The sequence below is a fragment of the Polyodon spathula genome, chromosome 3, assembly GCF_017654505.1.
Source record: "Polyodon spathula isolate WHYD16114869_AA chromosome 3, ASM1765450v1, whole genome shotgun sequence".
NCBI classification, from domain to species: Eukaryota; Metazoa; Chordata; class Actinopteri; order Acipenseriformes; family Polyodontidae; genus Polyodon; species Polyodon spathula.
Genome location: NC_054536.1, coordinates 23,314,512 through 23,336,858, shown reverse-complemented (window position 1 = coordinate 23,336,858; position 22,347 = coordinate 23,314,512). Strand labels below are relative to the sequence as shown.

The window sequence follows — 22,347 nt, the reverse complement described above, 5'->3', positions numbered from 1 at the left end:
CCACATAACTTTAATACTACGCCAAAATTGAGGAAAAAAAATATCTTCCTACAGCACAATGGTTAAGCACAACTCTTGACCTTAAAGTAATCCTTACAAAAATGTCAAGAACGCCTGTAAAAGTTTCAGTGGTAATTTAAAAAAAAAACCTTTAGACTTAGGGTGGCCAAAGTTGGTCCTTCCACTCTTGGTCTTTGTTCCAACTCTGTTCTAAATTGTGTAATTGAACCTATTAAACCTACATCAAGACCCTGCAGTAGTTAATTATATAATTGTACCTGTTAAACCTGGAGTAGAAAGGCCATCCAGGACTGATTGGACATCCTTATTTTAGACGACCTATAATATAATTACAGTCTTAAAATTCCAATGATATATATATATATATATATATATAGATATATATATATATATAGATATATATATATATAGATATATATAATATATAAAGTTTATTTCCCACAGGAGAAGTATTTTTAGTGTCTTACCCAAATAACCCTAAAATGAAATGACTACATGATGTCCATGAATGTGTGTGCTGTTGTGGAGTGCCTTACGTTTTTGTAAGGATTGTTAATCGTTTGGCATGGCTGCATTGCTTCTCACTTGGAAATTCAGTGTTCATGAAGCTGCTAATGTTTACAAAGGCTTCTGTTAACTTAATTCTGTTGGATAAATATTGATTGATCTAATAATCCCCCATTCATGCCTGTTTTACTGATGCGGTATGTTTCCCTCCAGAGTCCCAAGTTTACGAGGAGTCTCAGTGCCTTTAGGGAGGTTGTATTCATTGTAAAAGCAACACCACAAACATTAACTGTTACCGTTTCAAAAAAAGAGCCTTAAAATACCTACAGTTACATATGTGAACACTCATTACTAAGCCTAGTCTAGCACTTGTCTTCTCATGGTGTTTTGTACATGTTTACTCATTGGTTATAAAGTGTCACTATTTTATTTGGTAGTCTGTGACACCGGGCCAGTACACAGGCCATGAACTTGGTTTCTGACATAGATCCCACAGCCAAAATAATAACTGAAAAAGAAAACTTGAGATGATTATTTATCTTGTTGTGTGTGTTTTGCCATTTTGGACCAACCGTAGATAGGGGAAGAAAGGTGATGCCCATGAATAGATGTAGACCCCTCTAACTGTACATAGTAACATGATTTACAAAAAAGATTAGGATCAGTAAAGTTGCAAGCCTTTTGTTTCAAGTCTAAGATACCGTAGGTAGGTTGAGCTCTACTCTTGACAAATTCTTTCTTTGTTTAGTGCCAAAGGCATGTCCTTAAAGTATTTTTCTGTGTCTGCAATAAAGAATGACAGCCCATACAAAAGGTTTAAAACAGGGGCTAAGCCACTTAGCTACTTGGTCTTAAGCTCTTAGAATGACTCCTATTTTACTTTTCTATTGCCCTCTGTACTGCTGAAAATTGACAAATTAGCTATGCTTCAGGACAGGATTTTAAACTTGAATGCAGTTACAACTAAAAGGAGCTAAAACCTGATCTCTGCCCAGTGAAATCCGAGAGACAGCAACCAATAGCAGGGACTTTTCAGATAGGATTCTTGACAGAGAGAAAAAAAGAAAACACACACACACACACACACACACACACACACACACACACACACACACACACACACACACACACACACACACACACACACACACACACACACACACACACACACACACACACACACACACACAACAGTAATTAAGGTTATTCTGCCATCCCCTAGACCAACAGATCCATTTCTAAATCAACAGACAAAACAACTTGAGTTATATGTGCTGATACAGCAGGGAAATCCTTCCTATAGGAATGAAGGGAATTACATACTCAATACCATATAACTTCTCACTAGAAGCTATTAAAATGCAGTGTCCCATAATTCAATTTTAGTCAGTTTATTCCCATAGCAAAATATGTGCAGTTTATTTGATGAGAAAGCATGCCTGGTGGACTGTCACTTTTGTTCACAAGCCCCAAACAAAAACATTAAGATGCAGAAAAAACTAAGTCCAGGCACAATTTGCCTGCCCCTTTGCCACTCTGTGACAGAAACAGGCATGCTGTCTTTGGTAGGATGGTGCCCTTTTTTTTTTTTTTTTTTTTTTACACTTGATCTTTTTGTTACTATCATAACGTTTTACACAAAATACTGCACCTGCAAGCAGCTTTTAAAATATTAAAAAAACTATACAGGACTCTACATAAAATAATTGCTATACATGGTAAACATGGTTTTATCTACTACAGCTGCATAATGTAGACCTTTAATTTGCAGTTAAACTTCCCAGTGATCTGCCCTAGTTTAATGTGCTTTGACTATAGCAACTTCTTCCTAGGACTGCACCTTTAGGAAATATTTTCTTGTGTTTGTATTAAATGAGCGAAGGATTGCAGCCTGTAGCAGTGCTGTTCTGCCAGGCAGCCCCTCTCCCACAGAGCTGGGAACAGCAAGCACAATTGCAAGTGGCACCAGACCATTTTCTTGTGTCTTTCAGGGTCCCACGCAAAGCCAATTGTGCTTTAAGGGCTTTTAAACAGATTCTAAGCGAGCAAGCCGAGTAAGTGTCTCTTTGAGGGGGCCTCGGTAACTGTTGCTATGGTTGAACGGCAGCAATGGCAACAGCAAGAGTGGAAACTGCCTGGTATTCAAAGTTCCTGTAAAGGAAATGCGGGAGTAAACGACAGTCAACCAAAGTCTACATTGCTACATATTTTCCTAATTCTATGCAGGTGTAGATTTTATTTTGAGTTTGCAACAGGGTTGACTTGCATCATTCCAAATACACTTTACAGCTAGTCTAGACAGTATATCATAAACTGCACGGCTGTCAATATGAAAAGCCTGTAACATAAAACTGAAATAAAAACACAAATGCTAAATATTAGCACACCAGTAAACAAACATGACACTACAATGCACTTACTGGCACAGTACATCTTTGATTGTAGTTTTTCAGATTTGGTAAAATATAATTTATGTCCATATGGAAGTAGCCATCTACGCATTTGCCATTCTTCATATGCCAGTATATACTGTAGTATCAGCCACATTTGAGTTATATGTCTGCTATCAACACCTACGTAGAAAAAAAGCTGTTTTTAATAGTTTATTTTTCTGGTTTGGGTGTGGGCAGTCTGTTACAAAAACATTAAGCTTCTCAATTAAAGACCTTAAACTCTTCAAGTTTGTAAAACAGAAACATCTTCCTCAAAAGCCACTTTATGCATGCAAACATTTTGCACATTTACAAGAATGTTAAACAGCCTTAAGAACTTGAAACCATTTGTATTAGAACTTCAGAAAATACTTTTTTCATGGCACCAAAGTATGCAGGCCAAGCTAAGCCAAGCAGTTTTGGAAGCACCCTTGCATTTTTAAGCCAACAGAATACATAAATCTAGGCCACTTCTGCCTTCAGAAAGGAGTGAAACTTATACTGTACGGCTGGCAATTGCTAGAACAATATGAATACTATAAGTGACGTCTGAATTGCAAACATGTAATTACTGGTATTATTCATAAATGCATGCATTTAATATTCTTTTTGGCATTTGCTATGTATATAATATCCCAAGTTGTTTTTTCTGAGAAGCAGTGCCAGTTGTCATTGCTAGACTGTATGCTTTGTTTATAGTGGTGGCATCACTGTTTATTTTTCACCTAAAACTCAGTATTTCAAAATTTCCACATTTTGATTTTTATATGGTCTATAAGACATAGGTAATGCAATTACTCAACACATCTTACATTTTTAAGACCTAAAGGCTGAAGTCTTTTTGAACAGTTAGAAGCAAATGCATCTGGATTGTAAAAGTTACATCATCACTGCTAGAGAAAAATAGGTAGGAGACAAGACTAGATAAGACAGATCATCTCATTTATGCTTGGAATAGGGATGTTTTAACATTTTATTAAAAAAAAAAAAAAACAGTTCAAGTTACACCTTTATGTGAAAGGCTTTGAAAATGCCCCTCAGATTTTTAAGCATACAGTGGTACGACAGACACTATTCACATCGGAAAATATACATTTTTGAAAAGCCAAGACTTTCTAACTAAGGCCGCGGGAGACAGATAAGATTATTTCAATGGCATGTGTATGTTTATGATCAAACTACTGTCCTGATTAGTTTTAGAGTATCAATCTGGGGACTGGGTATAGGGTGTGTAGGAAATTAATACTTTGTCACAGAGGCCAGTGAGTTCCAACCAATTTTTTTTAACAATTCTCACATTGTCCAGGCGCATGTTCCAGCGTTAGAAAACCAGCTTGGTAGTTTTTAAAGACAATGAAGATTTCACAATCCCTTTAAGCATAACTACCTAATCTATATGTGTGTGTGTAAACTGTATACAGCTATGGCCAAAAGTTTTGCATCACCCTATAGAATTAACCAATTTTGCTTCAAAAAGTCAAATGAAATCTGCTGAATAATGTTACATTAACATATTGAATTACAGACCATTTTGTAGTTTTCCCACTGTGAACAGGCAGCGTTGTGGTTTAGCTTTTAATGGTAGTACAAATAGCAGGCAGAGGCAAAAGAACTGCAGTTTAAGCACTCTTGTGCATATTTATTTTCAGAAAACAAAATAAAAACTGTTCACAAAATAAATGGTACTAAAGTGTTGTGCTTACAAGTAGGCACAGCTGTCGATACTGGGCTGGCAGGTAATCATCTCTGGTTGTTACCTGCTTTTTGTCTTAGAAATAACATGAAAATTGTACTCCTTGGCCCTGCCCTGCCCTGCCCTGCCCTGCCCTGCCCTGCCCTGCCCTGCCCTGCCCTGCCCAACTCTATTCTATTCTATTCTATTCTATTCTATTCTATTCTATTCTACTCTACTCTACTCTACTCTACTCTACTCTACTCTACTCTACTCTACTCTACTCTGCACGTGGAAAGACTCACCTTATATACACCTCTGGCTGTGCTTGATTGATTGTTAATTAATCAATTAAGTCCTAGCAACAGTTTGCATGTGTATTTGGCAGGGATAGTATTAATCATATCCCTGCCAAACTTTAAGAACAGAACTATAAGCTTGTACCCTGCCACATCCATATACTTAACATAAAACTGACATTGTGACAATGTGACATTTTGAAATCTAACATGAAATACTGTACTACTATTATGGCTTCCAGTAGACTTTTGTGTTTTCTTTGATTACATGATGTTAAATGAAAGATCTAAGTTATATTCATATACCTATATATTTTTAAAATGATGCCTGGGAGAGATAACTCCACTTTAAACTGCAGACTGCTATTTGCAGTATATGAAAGATAAGGCACTGAAAATATTAGTTATTTAAGGGTTATCTATATTTATATATGTCATTATCTAATATATATCTATATAAATATATATATGAGTAATCCACACACCGTCTCGTTTCGAGACTAAAAACCGTCCCTTCTTGCAAGTTTAGAATGCTGTTCAATTTAAGTAAAACCATTCTACTTCGAGATGAAGCTTAATTATCAGAGAAACCAAAAAAGAGAAAGAAACAGTGAAAGGACAACAAGGCCATTTTTGTATGTAAACAAATTCATCTTGCAGTTATAGTTTTCATCAGTGGGTCCGCTTCTTGCTATATATATATATATATATATATATATATATATATATATATATATATATATATATATATATATATATATAGGTTGTGGCAGAGCAAAGCTCTGCCCTTTTTAAATTGGCAGGGATGGGGTTAATTTCCCCTACCTGCCTGGGTTTATTATGTTCAGGTGGCTGGGCGCTGATTGATCGTTAATTAACCTAATCAACTAATCAACCCCAGCCACCTGAACATAATAAACCCAGGCAGGTAGGGGAAATTAACCCCATCCCTGCCAATTTAAAAAGGGCAGAGCTTTGCTCTGCCACACAGGTATATTCCACAGGTTGTCTGCATAGCTAGTGAATTTAATCAACTATAAAATTAGAACGTTTCATGCATGTTTCACAGAGCAGCTTGCATTGGTTTCAGACAAAATTATTCTATTTGGGGCTAATTTTAAAAAAGGTGTTTGGGTTTATAAAGCTGCGGACCACATGAATTCCACGCAGTATCTATGTGCAGCGGTGGATTACTTTTAATAATGCTGTTTATTTCAGAGTTAGCATGAAGACCACCTCAATGGTTAACCTGTGAAAAGCTGGTCCCCCATGACCTTACAGTAAAGCGTTTTAATTGAAAAAGTTAACCAGGGGCCAACAAGTCCTTCTCTATGGTATTGGGGGTATACTAGAAAATGGGATTGAATAAATGCAATACAAAATATATACCTATATCCCTAGCTTTAATGCTCAGGTATTTAAATTGTGCACTGTTGATCTTATACATACTGTATATGGAGTGGAATACAAAAAAGTATTTAACTTAAAAGAAAAGCCTATCAATAATCCTTCAATACTAGCCTTTGCATACACCTGAAATATGTATGTATCATCCACACAATGACTTTTGTGCAGCTTTGTTAAAAATGTATTAACACCTCTACATTACCATGGAATATACTGTAATGGAATACAATGGATGAACAATTCCTTTAGGAACATATCCCCTTCAGTTATTGTGTCTATAATTGTACCATGTTATGTTTCCTATCTATGTATCCTAGAGCTATACCGCCAAAAAACGTAGTGCATCACCTAGAATATATATATAATATATCTATAATATTATATAATATATATATATATATTAATATTATATATATTAGATATATATATATATATGGTACATTATTTCTTTCATGTAATCAACCACCATGTAATCAAAGAAAGTACAAAATGATATTGCAAAAGTCATAATAGTTGTACAGTATTTCATGTGACACTTTTCAATTTGTCAGCTTTTCGTTAAGTATATGGAAAACTACAAAGCAAGATGTAATTCAATATAGTAACGTAACATTATTCAGCTGGTTTTCGTTAGAATTTATGAAGCAAACTTAGTTCATTCTAAAAGGTGATGCAAAACTTTTGGCCACAGCTGTATTTTTTAATGCATAATTGTTTTTTTTTTTTTTTTCAATGTTTTGGCAGGGCGACTTATTGAACTCCATAGAGTTCACACAAGCTGTTGTAAAAGTTCTAAAAATGTACTTAAAAATGGTGACCGAGCCAAGCATTTAATTAAATTAGCCAAGTATTTAATTAACCACACTTATGATATAGTAAACACCATATACAGGTACTTTCTTAGTTGTTGCATGAAGAATGATTTATTTCATTTCTTACCCAGTTTCCTGTTGAAAGCCTTCCAGCTCATCCTTCTGTTCAGCCAGTGTAGACTCAAGATCCAAATAGGTTCCATTGTGAGACAGCTGCAGAGTACAGTCATCAAGCTGAAACCAAAGCAACCACATATCACAAAAAATGTCAACTGATCTTATAAAAATTGACAACTGTGAATGCAATTATTTAAAGTGATTCACAGAGCTTTTTTAATGCCACGATTAATTTTCTAGGGACGGTACTACAATGCCTTTATACCTCAAGAAACAACACCTGCCTGCCAACATGAACAAACCTGCAAGTGCTACTTTTATATTACAATTATATTTTGTATTCTTAACGGTTCACTTTGGCATGGTAGTATCGGTTTAAAGTAAATTGCTTAGTCACGTGCAAAAGTAAAATATCTAGAATTATTAATGATATCAATGATAAAGTTGCATGCACAGCTATGACCAAACGTTTTGCATCAACCTTCAGAATTAACACATTCTGCTTCATAAAGTCGAATGAAACCTGCTGAATAATGTTACAGTAGCATATTGAGCTACATACAACTTTGTAGTTTTCCATATACTAAACAGAAAACTAACATTTCGAATTCTAACATGAAATACTGTTATGACTATTATGACTATTGTTAGTCATATTAGTATATTATTATATACTTTTGCAATATCATTTTGTAGTTTCTTTGATTACATGACGTTAAATAAAATATCTAAATTACGTTCATACAGTTTTAATTTTTTTTTATTATTATGTCTCCTAAAATTCTAGGCGATGCAAAACTTGTGGCCATAACTGTTTAGTATGCATTAAAATTACATCTCGCTATTGTGACCACAGGTACCCCTGCCCATAAATTAGCTTGCAGATAAGTGGTGAGGCTGACCGTAGGGAAGCCATGGGCAGGGGGGCATGATAGCTGCCCTCTTCCCATTAGACAAAGCCAAAAAGCAGGTGGAGGCTGGGAAGGTGGAGTGTGGGGAGAAGGAAGCAAACTGTGGCAGTCAGCAGGACATAATGGATTGAGTTAAAATATAAACACTTTCCTTGCCGATCACTGGATGTGTTGTTTATCGAAGTACAAGTAAGATACTATCTATTGACGATTTGATCTGGGATTGGAAGCACTTAAAATATGTGTTATGTTTGTATGATTTGATCTAAGGTTAAAGTGAGTTCTCTCCCAAACTACCGCTTTGATACATTAATGTAAAATAAAATGTGTATAAAAGCACTTGTATATGAAGAGTACTTTCAGTACTGTAAGTGGTAGTGAAATGGTTCATTTAAATGGACAACACCTGTAGAATGGATTGATCGAATAACTGAACTGGACAGACAGAATCACATGGTACAGCAGTGTAACAACTAAAAAGATGCTGCAGTGTATTTAATTAATCTGACCTGGTTTGTTTTTATTTCTAGCTGTCTATAGAGGTTGGCACTGTTAAAACAGTTAAGGTGCAACAAATCCTCTATAAAACCGATATTTCACCGTATTCTAGATAAGTGAAGGGTTTGTTTGTTTACAACCAGGGCTCTATTAAAGCTGTTGTCAATTTGTATTTTACTTTTGAATCCCCTACTGCAGCTACGTGTCCCTGGCACTATGCTGCTTGGATCCCTGGGGGATTTGGGTGGGTGTTCATGAAACGTAATATCAGTGTTGCCTTGTGGTACCACAATAGGTTGAATAGGATGAAGATCAACTCTTATTTATCTAGGAAACTTTAACTCACAGCACAAACTGGAAACAACACAAATGGCTTCCTAAGGCTTGGGGGGTATGTACCAGGACCACTTCATCACAGGCAGGCCTATAAAATAATGATTAACTACAATACTTCAGGATCTGGCCTGAGGTTCAATTGATTTAATAAAGTTATTTACTTAGGGACATGGTTGGAACAAAGACCTGAATTCTAGAATACTATATCTGGACTATATCTGCTTTTGTATGTTATAAAACCGTTATCCGCACTATATAAATCATGTGTGATTGATCAATATGCACTGAAACCACATACAGTAATTTCCATGCACTTCAGTCACCAAAACATATGATCGTGCATTATAAAGACAGTTTGACCAGGGTAAAAATGCTCTGACTTTGTGACCCCCCCTCAATTACACTATGTAACACAATTTTTGTTCCTGGGTAGTAAGTGTTATTTCCTAATTGCTTATGCCTCAAAAGTATAGAAAATGGCTATTATTCCCCACAAACTTTGCTTTTGTGACCAGGACAGTGATATTAAATACAGTATAATTGTAAATCTCGAAAAACTACTCACTTCTAAATCTTTTGCTGTCATTTTTGTATTACTTTAGTATAAATACATGTTAATTTGGATTCATATGTTGTTTTTTTCTGACTTTATGTGACCGAAAAGACACACATTTGCCCGTTTTCCCATTGGAAATAGTGATATTTTGAAATATCACTGTCCTGGTCACAAAAGCAAAGTTTGTGGGGAATAATAGCCATTTTCTATACTTTTGAGGCATAAGCAATTAGGAAATAACACTTACTACCCAGGAACAAAAAAAAAAAAAAAAAAAAAAATTGTTACACGGTGTTATAAAACAATTGTGTGTTTTTAAGTTTAGAACAATTAAGTATTTTTGTTTTTAATTTTATGTACATTTTTGTCACACAATGGCTCTGGATTTTACTGGTGGCTTTGATTTTCCACACAAGAGTGAGTTTTATTTTGGAACTATTGAGCTAAGCATCCCGCATCCGTGTGGTTTATGCCAAAGTACAAAAGCAGTCAGAGCCTCTGAGACGGTTAATTGAAAACTGCCCCACCCCTTTCCTATAAAAGACTAATCTGCCATTGTTCAGCAACTGTAAACATGTGGCTTTTGAGTGAAGTACAGGCCTACTCAATGCTCATCGAAAAACTAATTAAAATGTTAAAAAGCAACAGTGGCAGACAAGAAAAGAATACAGGAACAAAACATATGGTTTGTATGTCTAGACGTCATTATATTTTAAAATAAATATTTGTTTACTTATAGCAATGCTTAAGTATTGTTTTAACCAGAACAGGGTTTTCTCTTTTTATATACAGAATTAGACTAATGGTACTGTACACATGTAAGACTAACATGACAAAACCACAGAGCAACTAATTTCACAAAAACATATGTTCAATGCATTAAACACAGAAAAGTGGCATTAAACCAGATCAATCAGCATAAGGAAGTTGTCAAAAAGATTTTAAAAAAAAAAGGAAATTTAAAAGAAGTTATCATTCAATTTATGAAACGCAAATATTCAACACCATATAATTAAACAAAACATATAACTACTTACATTTTTAAAAAGGGATTTTATTCTTGTTGGGTGACTTTACTGGATGTTTCCTTTATTTTATTTTTGTTTCTTGATTTCTTAAGAAAATTGTGCTAAAGAAGATTTGGAAGAAAAGAACATACAAGTCCTTTGTCTTTGCTTGATGTAGCAGTTACCATGAAAAAACAAAACCATAAAGCTATCATATTAATGACTGAAGCCAAAAAAAAAACAAAAAACGTTAAAAGCTAAAATCTTATTATGTTTGCTGGTTATATAGTAACGTTTGACTAATTTGTCTAACATCATGTCCATTGATATGATTCCTAAAATTAACAACTCTTAAGTAATTTCCACATAACATAAAAAAAAAACCTGATGTATACATTATCACATTTTTCAACCCAATTTGAAATGCCCGATTCATATGTCATCCCGCTGCTGTAAAACTTACAGATCAGGAGGACTGAAGGTCAATGCATGACCTCTGTTCCTGCTGTATTGTGTTTTTTTTCTCCCGCTGAACCAAAACAATGAATGTTAACAAGCTACTGAACCCTGCAGGTAAAAGGCCAAGCTTTGGAACTCTCTATCTGGAGTCACAGGGCACCTGAGCAAAAGTAGTTGCTGAAGCACAGCAAACTATCTGTAACTGATTGACTTTGCTACGGTAACCCTGCAGGAATGCAAAGGCCAATGCAGCAATCACTGTGGGGTGTAAGCCCAACTGGCACATGTGGCATTCAAACCATGCTTGGGTGACTCACCCAGCACTCCAAATAGCAGTGGGGGCATCTGTGACACCTTTACAAAAACATTGTTTTTCTACTAACGATTAAAGTTATCACAGGACGCAAGATATACAAAACACATTTTGTTTACTGTAACTATACAACAAAGTAATTTTCTATACCAAAATTTTATTGGGGCATAATAGAAAGGTTCCACATCCTCACCTTATTAAAATGCAACCAAATAACTTAAAAAAAAAACAAAAAAAACACTATTAAAACACCCATAACTTTGATCTAGAATACTATTCAAATTATTTTCAACTGTTATGTGGTTTAATGTTTAAATTAAAAAAAAAATAAAAAAAAAAACATATGATCTGTAACACATTTACAGAATTTATTTTAAGTAGCAAATATTAAATGATGCAATGTCTGACTTTAACAGTGTTATCCATAAACCACATCTGCTCATTCCCTGCCCTGTATAGAAGGGGATCCAACTTGATTTTACTGTACTGTGGTAAAACACAAAACGTACATCTAAACTGACCTCCAAGGGGCTTTACAAACCAGGAATTCAAATGCTAGTTAGTTATTCAGATCAGGTTGATTCTGGATTTGTATTAGCAACCCACATTAAAACAAAACCACTTTTAATAAGAAGACTCGGAAATCCTGGCATCTACCTTTTGGTTGTAAAGCAGTCTGGTTTATTGCAAAATCCCAAAGCTCTGAACCTGATGAGCTGATAACTGATATTTGTAAGTTGCAACGCACCTCATGGTTCTGGAGACAGAACCCTATACAATCCAACTAGTGGCTGCCTGGTAGCTGACTGGTTTACTCTTCGCTTATCTTGGGAGTCTCAGCAAGCAGATGTTACTGCGTTTAATCTGATTTGTCTACAGTATGTGATGGGAATCAAGGCAGATTAGATGTCTTCCCTTCCCCCGATTTAACAGTTAATTTAAATCTTAAGGAAGACTACATTAGTCTGCCTCTTCTTGTGTCATTATCAGATTAAGGCTTCAATAACGCTGGCAAACACTAATCTGAGTGTGCATGTCATCCCCAAAGCAGAACAAACCTACTATGGTACCATTATTCATAGTGTATGGAAATGTATATCAGCAGAAACCGTATTTTGTGTATGATTGATTGATATGTCATCCCTGGACTGAGTTGTGCACTGACCACTAACTTTAATCCAAGAGAAAATAATGACTAATCATTATAATCTGCATATCTCTTCATCAAATAAATACACTTGACTTCTTCCCAGTCAATAATGGCTTCACCCAATCAGTTGTTATTGCCTACATTGTTTCTCTAGTTTTCTCTTTGCAAACCCCATAAAACAGAGACTACAAATAATGTTTGCACCTATAAATAAAGATGCATATTTTGCAATGTATCTGGTTTTCCAACCATGCTTTTTATCCTAAATAATTATACTTAAAAATGGCCAGTTAAACTGGACTTGGCACAAACCTAATAGAAAATAGGCCAACAAAACAGCAGGATCCACGTCTAATGTTAACACAGATATTCTGCGAGGGATTTAACTAATATGCATAAGTAGGTAGCTTAAAACCTTAAGATTCAAAAACTTAGAGTAACACAAACTATCGCTCGGAATTCTGTTTTTTGCCTTACCTTGTACATGTATCTTGCCAAAAGATTTGTTCTACATTCCTTTTTGTCATTCAAAATCTTTTATTGTCCTGCATTGTTAAGGGCAAAGCATTCTATTCAGCCAACAGGGGAAGGGCAAACCAGGTGCTTTGCATTATTGAAAACTATGCGGTGCTGTATATTTACAATGAACTTCCACTGGATGATAAACAGCTGCTCTCTGACTTGCATCAACCTTGTGTGGCCTATCAAAATGTGCATTGCGAGTTACCACATCAGTTATTTTCACAATTACATCATTAGCATCTCAGCAGTTTTACACCGTCACAAAGACAAGACAAGCAATAGATAGCACTTAAGGACCAATTCACACAGTTGATCAACAGTTTTTGACCTGTGAATCGTGACTTTTGTTTCTACCAAGTTCACATGAGAAGCAATGATCAGCCATTAACAAAAGGTTTCAGCAGGAAGTTACTTTTCAGATAGGCTCGTTGAAAAACAACGGCATGTGCCAGTAGAGCAACTTCAATACTGAAAAAGAAAGCTTATTGTACTTGATAGACATCTATGTTATAACACTTTGCCCTACTACCAGTTAATACAGCAGAACTGGCCTATTGCACGTCTCCCATAGCTGATTCATTTATATCTCAAATGAAGTAATACTTAGTAATACGGAGTGTCTTTTTATAATACTGAAAAAAGGATAAACATACATATTAATCACTCACGAGACATGGGTTATCATACATATACAGTATATACAAAACTAATGATTGTAAAATACTTAGCATCTTTCTTCTTTCTTTTTTTGTTATAACATCTTTGAGCACCTGTACACCAATCCAACTTTTAAAAATTCAACACATACCTGAGCAATGTTTACCGTGATTGAATAAAAAAGAAAATCGTATCAAAAATCTAAAGTCCCTTTCTCACTGGTATGATCTAACTGGATCAGAACTTACCCGGGTCAGAACCCAGTGTCATGCGGGTCTGCTATGTAATTTCACACTGCTTTTGATAAAGTAGGGTTGACCTGGGTAACAGATGCAAGAAGTAAACAATGCGCTTATCAAAGCCCCGGAAGCAGTTTGTTACTGATGCTTCCATCCAAGCTTCTTTGGATTGAACCATCAGCCCAAATGTTGATTAGAGCAAATGTTTCTTCACCCCTGCTGCAATCCGGCTCATGGTATGTTTCAAGCAACAAAAATATGGCTAAGCAGAATAAACAAAAACATTCCTTGCGGAAGTGAAACCTTCACGCAGACGTGGCTGTTTGTTATTTTGTCGGTAATCATGCATTGTGTCTCACTCAACCCAGGTCAAAGCATGTTGACCCACATCTTGAGGTGGGTCGCTGGGACCTGGGTTAACCCGGGTACAACCTGGGTAGCTAGAACCAAGGTCAGGATCCGGGTAGAAGTGCCAGTTTGAAAGAGGCTTAACAGACATGAAGAAAAGTTCTAGATCACTCCACTTATCTAAACTAAAAGGTTGAAATCCATGCAGAAAAATGTAACTGCAAGCAATATTATTTGGTGACATTTCCAAACAAACTTGTTCTATCACAGATCTGTCCATGGCAGTGTTTGCTGTGTTTTACAGGCACATATTCATGGCTCTTTGCAAGGTAACAGTTCTATCATCTACATAAAGTGCTTTTCTGTTTGTTTCTTTTTTTTGTTTTCATACAGCAACAAAAATACAGTAATTACAGAATGAGACTGTAATTAAAATGCAAATCAAAACTACAGTTCCTAGCTAGTGGGCACAGAGATATCAATTAGAAGCCAAGGGCAGAAAGATCAGTGGTCAACCACTTTGTTTCAGTGCTTTGTACCACTAGGGTCAGAAGTTGAAGACACTTCATTTGGCAAACACCAATGCAACTGTATCCTACACTAAAGTTCCTTGACAAGATAATGCATACCTTACAAGTCATATTCTTCAGCAAGCCTGCTATCAAATTACTCATCCCAAGACAAACAGTGGTTCCTTTTTTAGCAGTCATTTACAGAGGAGTAACCACAGTGAGTGAGCACTGCTTGGCAGAAAATAGTGAATACCAAGTTAATTTCACCAAAAAACCTTTGCAATATAAAAACTGTTCCTAAAATGATTTGTTGGTTTATTCATTGTGTTCCTTTCCTAACACAGAACATTCACAAAACTAAATAAAATGTGTCTCAGTTTCTAAAAAATGCCCTTGAACGCAACCCTGCTATTTTTTGGTTCTAAAAGTGTTAAAGCTACACAGAACAATATATGTGCTATAGTACATGGGTATAGCCACTTTCTGGACAACAAAAAAACACACCATGTAGTGTTTAATCTTGATGAAATCAGTACACATTTGACTGCAGGGGTCTTTGAATATTACTGCATTATTTATATGACTATGGAGTCAGGTTAGGGTTAGCGATAGCTAATCAATTTAAAGTTCACTCCCACACACAACCTCATCCCTTTTCAAGCTTACTATCACAGATGGTCCTTGTAAAGTTACAACAAAGAAAATGTAAGCCTGATGGGTGCACTAGCAATTCTCAATGCCTTCCCCATGCTGACAGACACAGAGTGCACATTTCTGACAGTACAAGAGATGGGTTTTATTAAACAATGAAAAAACAAAGACAAACGGTGTGTCCTGAATGAAGCTAGCTTACCAGCTTTACACATGTAAATGTCCTATTGAGTCATATCATATATATTAACTCTCCATATTAAATGCAGGTATTGTAGAACAGCAAATGGTCCAGATCTTTAAACAAGTGATCATAAATTAAGTAAAACTATAAAGGAAAATATAAAATGCCTGCACAAATGTCTGAAAATCTACATAAAGAATATATGAAGCAACAATTATAGTCCAACGTGAATGTATCAAATCTTTGCTGCATTGCTGAAATCGGTCAGTATCTCATAAAATCTATATGTACCTGCTCTGAACAGGTAAGTGGAACAAGAAAATAAACGCAGGCCATGAATTGGTGTAAGAGTAACATCATGCAAGGGTTAAGGAAATCTAAGAGGAGGAGAGCGTTTCCTTATCCTTGAGACAATGAGAGCCAAGAAGCCAATGCAATGGCAAATAACGCATGAGTAAAATGGCAGCATCCATTGCTTTTCTGCAAACAAATCTGTGTCTACACATATATGTTGTATTTAACAAATAAAACAAGTGGCACATTTTGAAACCTAAATCATGACATATCACAGTTGGCAACAACTCTGTCATATTACTTGGCTACAGACAGGTACTGCATTGTGACCACTGAGTACAACGTTTTCTTCTTCTAGTGACAAAACTTTACCAGACTGGAAGCAGCATTTCCCAGGTCCCAGACCATGTTTGAGCAAAGGCTATTTATATCGACACGATCCATTGATCAACATTACAAATTGCGTCACCAGATTAGATTAAAGAGAAAGGGCATTATGATAATACAGAATAGTTTACATTAGCAACATGTTTATACAATCTATTCATGGAACTATGCTACAGCAATTATCTTTAACACTAGAGAATGTACAGAAACGCTGATAAAACTGGCAAATTATACCTACACGATTACCAATAAAGTGATATCTTTTTCACCTATTGATTTAACAGGCTTTCAGTTAAAATAACTTTAGTTAACAGTTTCCAAAAACTTTTCCAGTTTCCAAAAACAAAGAAACAGTAAAATAATGTAGTTTTCAGTACCATAGGCATTCAACCACCAAGACACTGTATCCTGTAAATACCACTAAATTACAGATGTCTCTTCCATGAACATGTAAGGTAGCATGATCATCATCAGCATGTGGGCCTAATAGTTTATTAAAAGCATACAAGTGATTCCCAGGATATAACCTGCAACAGCTCATCAAATTAGGTGTCAGCAACTTTCCTAATATCTAAAATAACTCCTTGTGAAAAAAAAAGACAACCCAAAATTCCATCAGATGCGTACAAACAATTCTCAAGATATGTTCTTCAATAACTCAGACAATCAATCAGGTGTCCACAGTACAAAAAATACATTGTCATCAGGCCACAAAACTATCTGCCTAAGAGAAATAAACTTTAAAGCACAAACTTAGTGACCCCTTCACTTTTCACCTCCCACTGCTAGCGAAAGCAATTCTTTCTAGTTGACTGTGTAGTATTCTGTCTAATTCTTGAATTCTTAAAAGTACGTTTGGTTCATAGAACTGCCAAAGAATTGGCAGAGCTTTAGAAAGGAATACAACTTCACTGGAGATGGGTGAACATGAAAAGGTTCAATTTACGGAAGATTAAAAGGCAGAAGGTCAAAGAGGTCAGACAAGGGAAGATGGAATCAATCCAGTGTGTCCACTCACTCCAAAGGATTTACTTTCTACAATTTTGGTAACCATGGTAAAGCAAGGCAAATATGTTGTACAGTACCTGTATTGCTTTGGACAAGCACAATAATGGTAAAATATAATAAGATTATCATTATACAGTATTCCCATTATAATATAAAATACATTTAATTGTAATGTAATTGTAAACATAAAAAAATAACAGATACAGAATAAATAATAAACACAATGTGGATTTTCTGTATTACAAGATACTGAAGAGTTTAACATTGTGACAAAACTCTGCTGCAGGCCCAGCTCAACACAGCCACATACAGACAGTATAGGGAAACCAGATTGCCTTCACATTGCCTACTGTACAAAAAATAAAAATAAATAACCTTTCCCCTAGAGGCTAATGTACACATGAACTATTAAGATTTATTAAAAAGGCAGTTATTACTGATTGAGCTATAAATAATACTTTTCTAAACCCTGCATGTGCAGTTAAATAAATAGAACACATGGTTTAACCAAACCTGATACATTATTATAACTTTACTTTTTAAACTATTCTATTGGGCTTTTATGTAAATTCTAGTACTGGTTATCCACAAAGAGCTTGAAAATCTCTTTATAATTAGTACCATTATTCAGCGGATAATGCCAATATACCAGCTTTAGCAATTACATCAATCTGCCCATTGATTTACAGCACGGCAGTCTTGTACAGTACTATAAATAATTAACTAATCCATGTCTAATTAACGAAAGAAAAACTTTCCAATTTAAAATAACAGTATTTATTTATTCATGTATTATTATTATTATTATTATTATTATTATTATTATTATTATTATTATTATTATTATTATTATTATGTACGCTGTCATTCAGTGTTTAGACAGAGAATACATACATACCTTCACGATACACTAGTACATAATGTTTTAGTGTCCCAGGACACTGCAGTAGTTTTCTGGCGCAGCAAACACCGGTACTGAGCAGCAACCTGTCAAGCCCCTTCCCCTACCCCTCTTCTCGTTGTTTTTAATCGAATGACCAGGCTCAGCCTCTGAACATATCTCCACTGTTTAAATATTACATGTTAATCTGACACCTCAAGACACTGTGGTTGTTTTGGCTTGGCTTGATTTGAAGCATTCCACTACGGAGAACGCATTAGCAGAATGAAAAAGAGAATGAGAAAAAAAATCAAAACAAAACAAAACAACAACAACAAAAAAAAAAACAGTTCGTACCAACATAAAATAAAAATAGAAACATAAGACTTCAGTCCTTAAAAGGGTAGTACGAGGGTGACTTCAAAACTAGCATCCTTGCCATTTTAAATTGCCTTGCTATGTACTGTACTGTAACTTATCCCACTGTATTTTATTTATTTATTTTAACATCCTCAAAGTATAATGCCTACACATACACATGTCATCTAAACGGGGATATTATTATACAGTGCTAAAAAAATAAAAATCAAAACATTGCTATATATCAAATGATAAGCAGATTGAATTCACTGCCTTCTTAGTATTTAATCACTATACCTTATGAGGTGCTTTGAGTAGCCTGTGGACTCCAGCAATCTGGTTGACGAGAGGAATATCTTTCCTGAATGTATATACAGGTGGTCTCGTTGGTTCAGGGAAATTAGTGCTGTTGAAAGGATCGGTGTCATCTAAAAACTGAACCCTGCAAACTAAAGTAGCCATGATGTATCCATGCAAAGAGGTGGATTACTAAAGTAACCCGGCAAGAGATCCCCCGCGACACTGTACACTACGCACACCGACAACAAGCAAGCAGCAGGTTGCAAAGTTCCAGCAGTATGCGCCTCAGTTACGACTCATTAAGTTATCCGTTCATTCACTTTGTACACTCTTCCCCATAGGTAGCTGTAAAGAAATCCAAATAATAGTGGTGCATTAGATCCAGGATTTTTTTTTTTTTTGCTATCGTTTCTACAGCAAACGCCTTAATCCAAGGAGGCCAGCTATTTCCAAGGACACTAGGAGCAAGGTGCTGCCAGACTAATGCCAGGAATATGACCGTCTAAAATTCGAGAGGGAGAAAAGAGCTCTCTCCACCAACAGCCGCGAGCTCAATCAATGTATCCTACGTACAGGACTGGATAACTTTCTAAATAATGATGCTGCATTCTTTAGCAAGAAAATTAGCGACATGGTGTGGTGTAAAGAAAAATGACAAGCTGCGCCTTTACCCTATGCAGAAAGATAACGGTGTTGCACTTGGATGCACAGTAATAGTCAGTGAAAAAAGGTGTATTGTGCTGTTTTAATTTACTATTACATACAACCATTAATGCGCCCCCCCCCCCCCCCCCCTTAATTCAGAATACGTCATGGTGTTAGTTATTGCAAGAGTGGGCTCCGTTGAATCAAAAAAAAAAAAAATTATTTTGGGAGTTTCATTTTTCATTTAGTTAATAAGTGTAATCATGGAATTCACATTAAAATCGCTAAATTTAGCTGTTGATTTTTACTTTTATTTTAGCAAGTTTCTCATTATTGCCAAACCTCATATTTTATCACTTTAAAAAAGTGAATTCTATATTGTAACGACCCTGGGTCTGCTGTAATCATATTCTGGAAGGTTCTGTGACCCACAGTGGAAGGTTCAACTGCAGCTGGTGTTCAGAGACTTCGGAGAGGGGAGAATTTTCACCAATCAGGAGCTCAGCTTGCAGAGTGAGCAGAATTCCTTTGCAATATTTGTTGTCACAAATCAGGGGTAAATTGTTGCAACAATGTTGCAAGGGATCAGGAGCAGGAAGCCCTGCATGCTTGGGATTGGTGGCTGGTGTACCGGGGGCATGGCCTAGATGCAGGAAGCTGCAGAACTGAGAGAAAGAATTGGACAGAACAGCCAAGTAGAACCAAAGAGAAGAGGGACTAATGACCCAGAGATTGCACTTAGTTTGAGCATAGCACATGGTCAAAACAATGTGTTGGGCTGATTTCCTTTCTTTTATTATTTTTCACAGTCTGAATAGCACTACGCTGTTCAGCTGTAGTTGTACCACTAGCATGTCAGTATTGTGTTTGAGAGTTGTTTTTGTTTACTATTTTTGTAAATCCTTTTTTTTTTTTTATTCCAATAAAAATGCACAGCCAGCGCTTTCAACCCCGCAAGGACCTGTCTGCCTCTGCGTCAACTTCCTGGTCTGGGGACGTCACGACTCATCCGTCCTGTCAAACCAACTCAGACCGATTGTGCTCTTTATCTTCTCCTTGGTCTCTTGGTTCTCTTGGTCTCCTCTGTTCTCCATTTTATCCCCCAAAATCTTCCAATACCTTATAGAATACAAGAGAATACAACTATATATGTTTTTTGGATGGTACTGTACTATAGTATTTTTAAATGGGTCACCATTACAGCATTGCCAACTAGTGGAGTATGTATATGGTCAATAAATGCCTCACCATGGTCATTCTGCATTCCTAAAAATATTTATAAAATTCATGGATAACACTCCACTTGTGAGGCAATAGATTTTTTGCATACTTATATTTGAAGAGGAGACAGTGGATATCTATTCAGGGATAGGCTACCAAGATGTTTAGTAAAAGCATCAGGTCAAACAGACAGCATATTCACCACCTCAGTATTATTCCCAAGGATAGGGTAGTTTTTTTTTTTTTTTAAAGGAATAATGTTAGCTACCTTATTGGATATAAAACAATGGTAGTGTTCGAGCTGCCTCCCTAACCACATGTCAAATGTAAAGCTCATTCCCCAGAACCTGTGCATACACTTATCCCAATTCATAATAAAAGTATTAGTCTTTGTCTTGTAAATGTGGAGTTAGAATAGAGAATGTCCTTGAGGTCTAAACAAAGTGACTGTTGGTTGCCACAGGAACCACAAGCTGGTCTCTAAAACATCACAATACAAACAATACAATGCACCCATGTAGCACATTATCCCACTGTTGTTAGGAGCCTGGTGTTCACTACCACATTAGGAGCCTGTGCAGCTCCTGCTGGGTATTGAGTGCTGGTATGTTTTGTTGATGTCCTGGGTTGTCGAGGCAGTGGTGACATAATCTGTCTTGCTAGATGAATGACTCCATATAGAGGTGACCTATATTCTCCTTTCCCAACCACCTTGATGTATTTTTTTAATTATTATTATTTTTTTTGCACATTCATACATGATTCCCTGAACAGGTATATTTTCCTGATCACACACACACACACACACACACTTGGAAAGTGCAGAGTTTTTTATTTATTATTTTTTAAATTTATTTTGTTTGTGTGTTACCATGACATTAAGGTGGGACAATAGACTTTGAAGTTATGATTTTAATTTCAAAAGGCTTACTTTGAATTATTTATCACCAGAAACACCCTAGCAACAAATGTTTTTATTTCCTACTAAAAATGTCAATCATGTGTGTTACATTGATAGTTATGTACATTTATATTATCAGTTTATCCTCAAGCAATTACTTTTGCATGCCAAGTCGTACCTTCACCTGGGCATGTACAGTTTTTACTCCTGAGATTCACACCAAAAACTGTCCAGGAGAATCTGCCAAAATACAATATATAAGTGTCACTAATTATTAGCCATTATATTCCATTTCTGTACACTTCCCAAACTAATTTATGATGTTTCCAATCTTACTGAGTGGCTCTGGGTTATGTTGCTCCACTATTTAATTATTTCAAATGTTCTCTGAATCTTCCTTTACCTGGTGTGGATCATTGTTTGAGTTTCATTGGAGATCTAAATACCTGTCCTGCCTGTGCATAGGCTGCTGAGGGAAGCAGTGGCCGAGAAGTGGGCTAAAACCCGCACCCCAGCTTGTACTGACTCCCCACACATCTTCGCCCAAGGATGCCTGCCTAGCTTCGCCCAAGGATGCCTGCCTCGCATTGCCTGGGGTTGCCAGCTGCTTCGCATCGCCTGGGGTTGCCTGTTGCTCCGTATCGCCTGGGGTCGCTGGAACTGCTTCACTAGGGGTCGCCGTCAACTCTGCTTGGCCGCAGGGGTCAGGGTGGCCTGAGCCCCACCAGAGGGAGCTGCCAG

General features: G+C 36.2%; 1 protein-coding gene across 15 annotated transcripts in view; it reads right to left on the bottom strand.

Annotated features, from left to right (window-relative positions):
- The window catches only part of fhod3a (formin homology 2 domain containing 3a), a 247,016-nt gene extending 227,622 nt beyond the window's left edge, over positions 1-19,394 (bottom strand). For all 15 annotated transcript variants that reach the window (XM_041244725.1, XM_041244726.1, XM_041244727.1 and 12 more), the window contains exons 1-2: positions 18,837-19,394; positions 7,278-7,384 (exon numbers count right to left, since the gene is read on the bottom strand). In XM_041244725.1, the coding sequence (XP_041100659.1) occupies positions 7,278-7,384; positions 18,837-19,001 (272 nt within the window). In that variant the 5' untranslated portion in view covers positions 19,002-19,394. The remainder of the gene's footprint in view (positions 1-7,277; positions 7,385-18,836) is intronic.
- Positions 19,395-22,347: the final 2,953 nt, after the last annotated feature.